This window comes from Giraffa tippelskirchi, chromosome 11 (assembly GCF_054371585.1).
Source record: "Giraffa tippelskirchi isolate mGirTip1 chromosome 11, T2T-mGirTip1v1.2.pri, whole genome shotgun sequence".
Lineage (NCBI taxonomy): Eukaryota > Metazoa > Chordata > Mammalia > Artiodactyla > Giraffidae > Giraffa > Giraffa tippelskirchi.
The window spans coordinates 106,880,022-106,892,003 of NC_137285.1; the positions used below are offsets into that span (position 1 = coordinate 106,880,022).

Below are 11,982 nucleotides of genomic sequence, written 5' to 3' on the forward strand. Positions count from 1 at the left end.
TGTAGAACTGGAAAGAGACACGTGGAGCCTTTGCAGTGTTTCTTATTCTTTTTTGGATTACTGGCCCTTTTGAGAAACTTCTAAAATTTACATATCCTCCCTAGCAAAGTGAGTGAGTGCATCCACACGGAAAATTTGCATATATATTTATGGGGTTCCTGGATCATTTAAACCCATACCCAGAGTCCTCATTCAGATCAGCTTCTCAGTTTATAGATGGATACATCAGAACCTGGGCTTCCCTGGTGGCTCAGATGGTGGAAGATCTGCCAGCAGTGTGGGAGACCTGGGTTCGATCCCTGGGCTGGGAAGATCCCCTGGAGCAGGGAATGGCAACCCACTCCAGTTTTCTTGCCTAGAGAATCTCCATGGACAGTGAAGCCTGGTGGGCTGCATTCCATGGGGTTGCAAAGAGTCAGACACGACTGAGCAACTAAACACACAGAAATTGGAACCTAGAGAAATTGAGAGCTAACTCTGAATCTAGCGCTTTTACATACATGAGCAAGCTCCCAGCTGTGATTAATATCCCTGAAACACAGTGTGACCAGCATCACGTGCATGGTCAGCATCCTATGGAGTACTCTGTCTCTACCAAAGAAAACATATTATAGCAAGAGACCCTAATCAATGAGAAGGATTAAAAGACTGAAAAATAGAATCAGTGACAATTCCCTCAACTGTTGGTAAAAATTAAAGCCCTGTGACTCGGGGTTCCTTGCGATCTAGAAATAGTAGAAAGGGGAAGAGGGTGTGTTTTGTATGCATATCAGGTGTGTGGCAGACCACACTCTCTGGTGGTTTGGGGGCTGTATGTTCTAGCCAGCTTGTCTCTCCAGCCTCACCACACAGCCCCTCTCCCTTTCACTCTCGGCTTAAGCTTTGGCAGCCCCCACTCCACTCCCCAAGCTCAAGTTCTCCCTTCACATTTTGTCCTTTCTCTTCTTGTAGTGCCTGGAGTGTCTATATCTATTGCAGACCAATTATATAGGATATAGTGGTACAGCCCAAGCTGCTCACTGACAGCAAACGTTGCAAAATGTGCATTTGTGGTCACACTATTTAGTGTTTTTAGTAGAATCAGAGGGATCTGACTTTTCTGTTTCCTTTTACACTCGTTCTGAATGATTATCATATGGTACAGTTGATATTTTTCTCCTCCCCTTCCTTGGCAGCATCTCTTCGGCAGTCCACAACCATCCTCTGTCCAACTCTGGGTCTCCTTTGGCCGGGAGCCCATGCGAGCAGCCCAGTTTGTCACAAGACATCCTATTAATGTGAGTGGGGTCCGCAGTGGGGGGGTCGGGGGGGAGGAGTGCTGTTGTCCTCAGGCAGAGGTCAGGGGGAGGGTGATGGGGGGAGGATATTTGATGGAGGCTCCCTGGAGTCACTTTCTAGATCAGTCTCTACGCTTTGGGCATCTTGGTCTGTTTTTTCCCTCTTCACGTTTTGAAGTGGAGCTGAATGGGAGCCTTAATTTGCTTGAAGTGGAGAAGGATTGGCAGAGGTTTGGAGCCAGAGTCAATGGGCTCAGTGTGCCAGTGCTGAAGGAATGGGAGGTTAGGAACAGCAGCAGTTATTTATTAAGTACCTGCTGTGTTGCTCACAGATGGCGAGGTTCCGTAAGGGGACAGGATTAGAGTCTCACCCTTTTAGAAACAGATGGGTTGGAGACTCTCAGAACAGAGCAGAGGAAGAAACCATGGCAGTCAAAGGCTTGACTGTGCAGCGCGTGTCAGGACATAGAGAACCATAGGAAAGGTCAGTGAGAGCTGGGTCATCAGAGAAGTGACCGTGGGGAGGAGGTGGCATTTGAAGACCTTGACGCCAGGGCCTGTTGTGATGGAAGGTTAGTAGCTCAGAGGAGTATGTGATGGAGAACATGTTTGTCAGTTCTTTGCCTTCTCTGGGTTCTGCCTTCCTGTAGTCACCTTAGAGGAAATGACAGGGAAGGAAATGCACATTAATTTGTACTGTGCTTTGTACTAACGATAGGGAGACATCATTACGTAAAAGTGATTTCTAGGTCGTTTTTGGAGTTCAAGGCCCATTCTTATTTTGTGCCCCAGCTGCCGATAAGGGGTCTGCTCCAGCCACAGGGCAGCCTCAGGGTCTCTAAAGAGAGTCAGCCAAGCTTCTTTCCCAAGATGGGGAGGCTCTTGTGGGCTCCAAGACTGCCCTCCTCACTGGGACACTGGGAAGCCCTTGCTTGCCGGTGCACAGGGACCGTCCACAAAGCATATGTTTTTTTTTTTGACTTGTATGTTTTTAATTTTTTGATGCCAAAGGAATATTACATTGCGGACGCCTCTGAGGACCAGGTGTTTGTGTGTGTCAGTCACAGTAACAACCGCACCAACCTGTATATCTCGGAGGCAGACGGGCTGAAGTTCTCACTGTCCTTGGAGAACGTGCTCTATTACAGCCCAGCGGGGGCAGGCAGTGACACCTTGGTGAGGTAAGGAGACCGGTAGGTGGGGCTGCTCCCTGCTTCCTTACCCGGCACGACCTCTCGTTGGGTGGTTTTCAACATCCCCTGAACATTCGGACTCCCCTGGGGGTGGTTTCAGAAGCCCCAATGATTACTGGTTCACCTTCCCAGACATTACTTTTTTTATCTGGTTTGAGGTGTGATAGGCACTTGAGGATCTTCTTTTTTGATTTTTAAAACAACTTTAACGAATTCATTTTTGTCTGCACTGGGTCTTCGTTGCTGCCGCTGGGCTTTGCAGTTGCGGAGAGTGGGGGCTCCTCTCTAGTTGCAGTGCATGGACTTCTCATTGCGGTGGAGCTCCAGCTCTAGAGCCGGGGCTCAGTAGTTGTGGCTAGAGGGCTCTAGAGCACACGCTCAGTAGTTGTGGCAATTAATTGCCCCAAGGCATGTGGGATCTTCCCAGACCAGGGATTGAACCTAGGTCCCCTGCATTGGCAGGAGGAGTCTTTTTTTTTTTTTTTTTTTTATCTGTAGTATTTTTTTTTTTTTTATAAATTTATTTATTTTAGTTGGGGGCTAATTACTTTACAATATTGTAATAGTTTTTGCCATACATTGACAAGAATCAGCCATGGGTTTACATGTGTTCCCCTTCCCGAACCCCCCACCCACCTCCCTCCCCCTCTCATCCTTCTGGATCATCCCATTGCCCCGGCCCTGAGCCCTTGTCACATGCATCGAACATGGAATGGTGCTCTGTTTCACATATGACAATACACATGTCTCAATGCCATTCTCCCAGAACGTCCCACCCTCACCTTCTCCCTCAGAGTCCATAAAATTGTTCCATGCATCTGTGTCTCTTATTCTGTCTCGCATATAGGGTTATCGTTACCATCTTTCAGATTCCATATATATGCATTAGTATACTGTATTGTTGTTTTTCTTTCTGGCTTACTTCACTCTGTATAATGGGCTCCAGTTTCATCCATCTCAGTAGAACCGGTTCAAATGTATTTTTTTTAATGGCTGAGTAATATTCCATTGTGTATATGTACCACAGCTTCCTTATCCATTCATCTGCTGATGGACATCTAGGTTGCTTCCATGTCCTGGCTATTGTAAACAGTGGGCAGGAGGAGTCTTAACCACTGGACAACCAGGGAAGTCCCCACATGTTTATGTGGTGCAGAGGCTGAGCACCACTGCGCTGGGTGTCCCTTACGATCACTGCCACGGTGTCAGCCACTCCTTTGGGGTTCCTTCATTCAGTTACCTGGTTTTGTGGTCTCAGACCCAGTGGGAAAGAGCACTGGCAAAATGTCATCACCACCTCTGGGCCAGTTGGTGTGTGTATCTACAAGGCCCTTCCTCCACGTGACTCTGGTTAATTAACAGTATTATTCTCCCCCCCCACTGACCCCCGCCCGCAGTAATTGCAAGGTATTGTTCTGTGGTATCTGTGGAAAGGTCCTTTATCAGTACGTCGCATGCCTGGAGTGGTCCTGCTGTAACAATGTTCTCAGGGCCATGGAGGAGTCCAGGACTGGGAAGGGGTGGATGCCATGCCTTTTGGGTGACACTGTGCTCCATCAGTGGCACGAGGTCTTTACTCTCCTTTGTCTGTGACAGGCCATTCTTGTGCGTCTGTGATTAAGACTGCTCTTTGCTCTTGGGAAGAGCCAGCTGGCAGAACTGGCTGGTCTGCAGTGAGGTCTGGCTCCAGTGCCATGAACCTCAGGTCAGAGGGCATGTCCTTGCTGCCCACTGTCCCTCTTCAAGTTGTCGGTTCAGACCCAGCAAGGATGCTGCTGTTCAGTGCCTGGTGGCTTTGCATGTACAGCTGTGCAGTATTGTGTATCCAGCAAGGAAAACTTGGAACAAGCTCCCTGATCCATGGAGCTTTTGTTCTAGTTGTGGGGAGACAAATTAGAAACAAATACATGCTCTGCCGATAATGCTGAATGTTAAGAAGAAAAATAAAGTGAGATAAGAGGACAGAGGGTTTCAAGGGCATTGCTTCATGTGAGCCGGTCATGGAAGGCTGTTCTAGGAGGATTATGTTTGAGCAGGTGCCTGAGTTACACAGGAGAGGGAGTTGGGCACATAACCTGGGGAGGAGCCTTGCAGGTGGAGGAACAGTAGGCACAGGGGCTCTGGGCTGGGACCTGAGTGGTTTAAGAGCAATGTGGAGGCCAGGGTGGATCAACCAGCTGATAGACGGGAGAGAGCATCCCTAAGACACAGGAACCAAGAAAGCAGGGCTTAGATTGTACAGGGCCCTCAAGGGCATAGCAAGATCTTTTTTTTTTTTTCTCCTAAGTGTGATGGAGGGTTTTGACCAGAAGCTGAACATCACTTGATTTAACCTGTTACATTTTTTTGGACACCATTTTAAAAAATGTGAATTGCATTATGTAAAGAAAAGTGCATAGAACATAAATGGGCAGTGTTATAGATTATTTTCAGTGGATTCTTATGTGACTTATCTTTTAAAGAAGCCGTGTTAGATGCTGTGTGGAAATTAGACAGCAGACTTGCAAACTGGGGGGTCCAGCTGTGAGATCACTGCCGAAATCCGGGCCAGTGGGGGTTAAGGTTGGCTGGACCTGGAGCGGTAACAGTGGAGATGATGGAAATGGTCAGAGGCTTCCTGATGGCTCAGACGGTAAAAGACCCGCCTGTAATGCAGGAGCTGTGGGTTCAATCCCTGGGTTGGAAAGATCCCCTGGAGGAGGGAATGGCTACCCACTGTAGTATTCTTGCCTGGAGAATTCCATGGGCAGAGGAGCCTGGAGGGCTACAGTCCATAGGATCGCATAGGAACGACTTTCACTTTTGCTTTGACCCATTTGCTGATGCATTTGGCTGATGGATTGGACATGGGGTTTGAGAGAAGGAGGGGAAGTCAGGGACCCACCACTGCTTGGCTGGAGCAGCTGGTACAGTGATGGTTTCAGACTGTCCGGGAGGGCTGGGCGAGTTCCCATCTGAGGATGCCTATTAGATAGCAAGTTGAGAACTTTCAATGTGCTCTGGTATACTTTTCCACACCCTGTTTCTTCTCCTTTGGAGGTGCTGTCATCTTTTACTCCTTAACTGTTTCCCAGTGTAGACTCACAGGTTATTTATTAGTCAGTGTCTTGTAATGTGTTATAAACCATCCCTGCCGTGATTCATCCTCAGGTTGTTCTGGTTTGGTCAGTCACTGCCTCCTCAGGCTGGCTCCCAGTGGCTCTTTTTTTTTTTTAATGATTTATTGAAATGAAATTCTCATAACATAAACTTACCCATTTTAAAGTAAACAACTCAGTGGCATATAGCACATTTACAATGTTGTGCAACCACCAGCCTTACCCAATTCCCAAACATTTACATTTCTCCCAAAGAAAATCACTTAACTGTTCAGTAATTTCTCTCCCCTAAGCTCCTGGCAGTCACCAGGCTACTTTCTGTCTCTATGAAGTTGCCTTTTCTGGCTATTTCATATAAATAGAATCATACCGTAACACCTGACCTTTGTGTCTGGTTCACTTTGGGTAATGTTTTCAAGTTTTATCCATGTGTAACAGGTGTCAGGACATCATTCCTTTGTAGGAGTGAGCAATGGTCGCCTTCAGTTCAGTTCAGTCGCTCATTCATGTCCGACTCTTTGCGACCCCATGGACTGCAGCATGCCAGGCTTCCCTGTCCATCACCAACTCCTGGAATTTAGTCAAACTCATGTCCATTGAGTCGGTGATAACCATCTCATCCTCTGTCGTCCCCTTCTCCTCCCGCCTTCAATCTTTCCCAGCATCAGGGTCTTTTCCAATGAGTCAGTTCTTCGTATCAGGTGGCCAAAGTATTGGAGTTTCAGCTCTAGCATCAGTCCTTCCAATGAATATTCAGGACTGATTTCCTTTAGGATTGACTGGTTTGATCTCCTTGCAGTCCAAGGGACTCTCAAGAGTCTTCTCCAACACCGCAGTTCAAAAGGATCAATTCTTTGGCGTTCAGCTTTCTTTATAGTCCAACTCTCATATCCATACATGACTACGGGAAAACCCATAGCTTTGACTAGACAGACCTTTGTTGGCAAAGTAACGTCTCTGCTTTTTAGTATGCTGTCTAGGTTGGTCATAACTTTTCTTCCAAGGAGCAAGCGTCTTTTAATTTCATGGCTGCAGTCACCATCTGCAGTGATTTTGGAGTCCCCCGAAATAAAGTCTGTCACTGTTTCCATTGTTTCCCCATCTATTTGACATGAAGTGACGGGACCAGATGCCATGATCTTAGTTTTCTGAATGTTGAGTTTTAAGCCAACTTTTTCACTCTCCTCTTTCACTTTCATCAAGAAGCTCTTTAGTTCCTCTTCACTTTTTGCCATTAGGGGGGTGTCATCTGCATTTCTGAGATTATTGATATTTCTCCCATAAGTCTTGATTCCAGCTTGTGCTTTATCCAGCCCAGTGTTTCTCATGATGTACTCTGCATGTAAGTTAAATAAGCAGAGTGACAATATACAGCCTTGACATACTCCTTTCCCGATTTGGAACCAGTCTGTTGTTCCATGTCCAATTCTAACTGTTGCTTCCTGACCTACATACAGATTTCTGAGGAGGCAAGTCAGGTGGTCTGGTATTCCCATTTCTTTCAGAATTTTCCACAGTTTATTGTGATCCACACAGTCAAGGGCTTTGGCGTAGTCAATAAAGCAGAAGTAGATGTTTTTCTGGAACTCTCTTGCTCTTTCGATGATCCAGTGGATGTTGGCAATTTTATCTCTGGTTCCTCTGCCTTTTCTAAGTCCAGCTTGAGCATCTGGATAGTCACCTGACTTGTTGTAATTAAAATCATGAACCACTCTCTCTCTGGCCTCTTGCCGACTCTTTTTCACCATTGAGAGCCTCTGACTATGGGGCCAATAAGTCACAGCTTGGCCAAAGTTCCCTCAACTTTTGCATTTGTCAGCTCTTCAGGATGGAGATGGGAGGGTGAGCCCAGAGCTGCAGAGCGTGGCTCGCTGGGAGGCAGGAACTTCCATAAGGCCACCACGCAAATGTCCCTTTATGAAGTTCTGGCGTTTCCCGCCCCGCCCTGCTGGAGCATGCAGTCCAGTTACGAAATTGAAAATAGATTTCCATCAAGATTCATAGACTGGTATCCTCTTTGGCTTTCTCATTTCTTTCTTCAGATTTTTATCTTGAGACTGGAGATGTGCTCACTTAAATGACCTTTGTCATCTGCATCTCCATCTCAATGTGATGACGTGGAGAAGTGTGAGTGAGCAGGTTAGGTGGGCAGGCTGGCTTAACTTAGAAAGGAAAACCAAACAGAACGAGCTATTCTTTGTGCTTCGTGGGGAAGTGGGTGCCAAGGACCTGGGTCTCATTACTTAGAGGCCTGGAGGAGGAATTCTTACTAGGGGTGGCCCTGAACTTGGTGAGAAGTGCCGAGTGGAGGCAGTGTCTAGATGGAGGGGCAGATGTCGGGTGGATGGAAGAGGTGGCATGCCTGTGGGGCGTTTTGAGGAGGACTGCTGGGTTCTGGGCTGAAGGTGGCCGAGGGGGACCTGGTGAGCTGCCTGGCGAGGGGAAAAGCAAGTGCTGAGAGCCAGTGGGAGAAAATGGAAGAACACGGACTCTTGTGGAGAGACGCTTGGGTGAGTCAGGTGGTTGCAGGGTGCGAGGTGTTAGAAGGAGAGATGACAGGATGGACCGGGGCCCAGAGAAGCGTGGAGGTACAGGGGACAGGCTTCTGCTTGGATTGAAAAGATAAAACCCCAGGAGAAAGACGGGGGAAAGAAACAGGGCTCCTCAAGACGAGAGATACTCAGACCTCCCAGATAAACTGATAGAAGCCAGTGGTGACCCTCACGATAGTAGGATCACAAGCAGGAGAGTCGTGTGGATAGACGGCAAGGCGGGTAACAGACCTGGGCCAATTCCTACGGAAGCAACCGAAAACCAACTAAACTGGGCCTAAGGAAGCCACGTGTCAGAACATTTGGTCTCAGCGCCAGTGTTTTCTGGAGGGCCTTGCTCTGACTCTCAGGCGGGGTGGCTCTGCCACTTCTGTGTGCATCTCTCTGTCTGAACTGGCGAAACAGTCTTCCTGCTTCAGATTTATATGACAGATAACAGGAAAGTGCAGTTCTGTGCTTTTTTTTTTTAATTAACAAAGCTCGGTGGCTCAGAACTCTCCGAATAAAGGACATGCTTCCAGTTTTAAAAGCCACGTGTGAACTGTGGCTACCCTTTCTTGGGGATCTGTCCTTAGAATGTGTACCATGTTAGTGCAAAACTACTGCTCAGGGAAGTTGCAGAATCTGGGCATAGCAGTTAAGGCCAGGGAAGTCTTTGTCTCTGTTTCCCTCTTAATAAGCATAACCTCAAGGTTTCCAGAGCCATCCTTGTTGGAGGTACTGTCTTTGGGAAGGCTTCTGCTCTGTTCTCTGACAAATCCTATGGGGTTCTGTCTGATCAGGGTGTTGGCTAATTAGCTGTAAGTATCTGGACAGTGTAACCCCTTAGCTATATTTCTGTAGACTGGGTTAAATTGTAAGCCCCAGCACTACACTATAATTTTTTTTAATTGAAGTCTAGTTGATTTACAGTGTTGTCTTAATTTCTGCTGTGTGACAGAGTGATTGATTCATTTATATACACACATGCACACAAACACACACACACATATTCTTTTCCATTATAGTTTCTCACAGTATATTGAATATAGTTCCTTGTGCTATACAGTTAGACCTTTGTTGTTTATCCAGCCTGTATATAAAATAGTTTGCATCTGCTAACCCTGAACTCTCAATCCTTCCCTATCCCATCCCTGTCAGCAGCCACAGGTCTGTTTTCCATGTCTGTGAGTCTGTTTTTATTTCATAGATAAGTTTGTTTGTGTCATATTTTAGATTCCACGTGAAAGTGGTATTTGTCATTCTCTTTCTAACTTACTTTGCTTATGATCATCTCTAGGTCCATCCATGTTGCTGCAGATGACATTATTTCATTCCTTTTTTATGGACGAGTAGTATTCCATTGTACATATGTACCACATCTTCTCTATCTATTCATCTGTTGATGTACATTTAGGTTGTTTTCATGTCTTGGCTATTGTGAACAGGCCAGTACTATAATTAGTATCTGGTGAGTTTGATTTATTGTTTCCTGTTTATCTGGGCTCACTGGAGGATTTGGGGTCAATATCGTTAGTGGAGAAATAAATGTAACTCTCACATCAACTTTTCTGTGTTATATTCATCATTCTGAACCCCACGTGAGGAGTAATTGATCAGATGAGCATCTTGGCCTTCAAAGTTTAAAAAAAAAAACACTTTTTTTTTTTTTTAAAAGGCAGATTATTCAGCCATAGGAAGGAATACAGTACTGATACAATATGGATGAACCTTGAAAACATTATAGTAAGGGAAAGTAACCAGATACAAAAGGTCATGTATTATATAATTACATTTATATGAAATATCCAGAATAGGCAAGGCCAAGCTATGGTTTTTCCAGTAGTTGTGTACGGATGTGAGAGCTGGACCATAAAGAAGGCTGAGTGGTGAAGAATTGATGCTTTCGAGAGAATTGATGCTTACTGGAGAAAACTCTTGAGAGTCCCTTGGACTGCAGAGAGATCAAACCAGTCTATCCTAAAGGAAATCAGTCCTGAATATTCATTGGAAGGACTGATGCTGAAGCTCCAATACTTTGGCCACCTGATGCAAAGAGCTGACTCATTGGAAAAGACCCTGATGCTGGGAAAGATTGAGAGCAGGAGGAGAAGGGGGCAACAGAGGATGAGACGGCTGGATGGCATCACTGACTCAATGAACATGAGTCTAAGCAAACTTGGGAAATAGTGAAAGACAGGGAAGCCTGGCATGCTGCAGTCCATGGGGTCACAAAGAGTTGGACTTGACTTAGCGACTGAATAGCAACAACAAATAGAGATAGAAAACTGATCAGTGTTTGCCAGCATCTAGAATGGGAAGAGAAAGTGGGGTGTGATTACCAGGGGGTACAGGGTTTCCCTTTGGGATGATGGAAATGTTCTGGGACTACATAGTGATGATGGTTGCATAACATTAGGAAGATACTTAATGCCAGTGAATCTTCTTCTTTAAAATGGTTAAATTTTGTGGGGACTTCCTTGGTGGTCCAGGGGTTGAGACTTCACCTTCAAGTGCAAGGAAGGTGCAGTTTCAGTCCCTGGTCGGGGAGCTGAGATCCCACATGGCTTGCGGCCAAAAAGCCAAAACATAAAACAGAAGTAATATTGTAACAGAGTCAATCAAGACTTTAAAAATTGTCCACATAAGAAAAATCTTAAAAAATGGTTGAATTTTGTTATTTAAAATAAAAATATCCCTAGCAAATAACACTGTTTATTTTCTCTTATTGTAGGTATTTTGCCAATGAACCATTTGCTGACTTCCACCGAGTAGAGGGGTTGCAGGGGGTCTATATTGCTACTCTCATCAGTGGCTCCATGAATGAGGAGAACATGAGATCTGTCATCACCTTTGACAAAGGCGGGACCTGGGAATTCCTTCAGGCCCCAGCCTTCACCGAATATGGAGAGAAAATCAATTGTGAGGTATAGATGCTACGCTTTTGTTTGGATTGTTTAAAAATACTTATAGCTGTAGTTCTACTCTTGCTGTTCTGAAACTCTGCATCAAGTTATCTCAGGGTGCTATAATGAACTTGCAGGGACACCATGGGGTATTTTAAATTTTTCAAGGGTACTTGATGTTTGTTGGTCACCATGTGAATTTACTCTCTTGGGTTAGTTCATAGTTTCAACATTAGCTCATGCTATATGTCTTTGGATGACGTATCTTTGTGAAACTGGACTCTTGGCAATTTACATGATAAAAAGCAAGTAAGAAAATCGGTCTGGTTTAGGAAATGGTAGTAGTGGTATCTGCTTAGATTCTGGAGTTTGAGAAGCTGTGCAGTGCCTAACAGGTGTCTACCTCCTATTATTAAGTAATTGTGGTAATTTAAGGATGAGATAAAAGTTTTATGTTTTTTTCAACTTAAATATAAACGCATATAGTATTATTTCAAACTGCTGCTGCTAAATTATTAGGACATGTACTTATCAGGTTGTTTGGACAACCTGTGGTAAAAGACAAATATTAGTATTTCTTCTGATCTGAGGCTGTTATAAAAATAATTTACTGAGACACTGGTTGTGTTGGGAACCTAGAAAGTTTGGGAACCTGTACCATAAGTTATTATTTCTGAGGAATGTCTTATAAAATTCTTTCCTGAACATAATTTCGGATTCTACCATTTTCCTTACCTGTGGCTTCATCTAAAAAGCTCATGATCCTCAAATGTGCTATTTGGCCTCATTCAGGGTTCCCATTCAACCAAGCAGCCCCTTCCTTTTTCCTGGGAAGAAGTCAATGACTGTGGCCCCTGGCTTTATATGATGCCCTACACTTCCATTTTCTTTTTCTTTAGAAAAATTTATTTTTTTGTCTGTGCTAAGTCTCAGTTGTGACATGTGGGATCTAATTCCCTGACCAGGAATCAAATGTG

The 11,982-nt window shown here is 45.1% G+C and overlaps 1 protein-coding gene across 3 annotated transcripts in view; it reads left to right on the forward strand.

The window, feature by feature from the left end:
* The window catches only part of SORL1 (sortilin related receptor 1), a 164,536-nt gene that overhangs the window by 50,484 nt on the left and 102,070 nt on the right, over window positions 1-11,982 (forward strand). For all 3 annotated transcript variants that reach the window (XM_081541638.1, XM_081541637.1, XM_081541636.1), the window contains exons 7-9: window positions 1,176-1,277; window positions 2,289-2,458; window positions 10,834-11,026. In XM_081541638.1, the coding sequence (XP_081397764.1) occupies window positions 1,176-1,277; window positions 2,289-2,458; window positions 10,834-11,026 (465 nt within the window). The remainder of the gene's footprint in view (window positions 1-1,175; window positions 1,278-2,288; window positions 2,459-10,833; window positions 11,027-11,982) is intronic.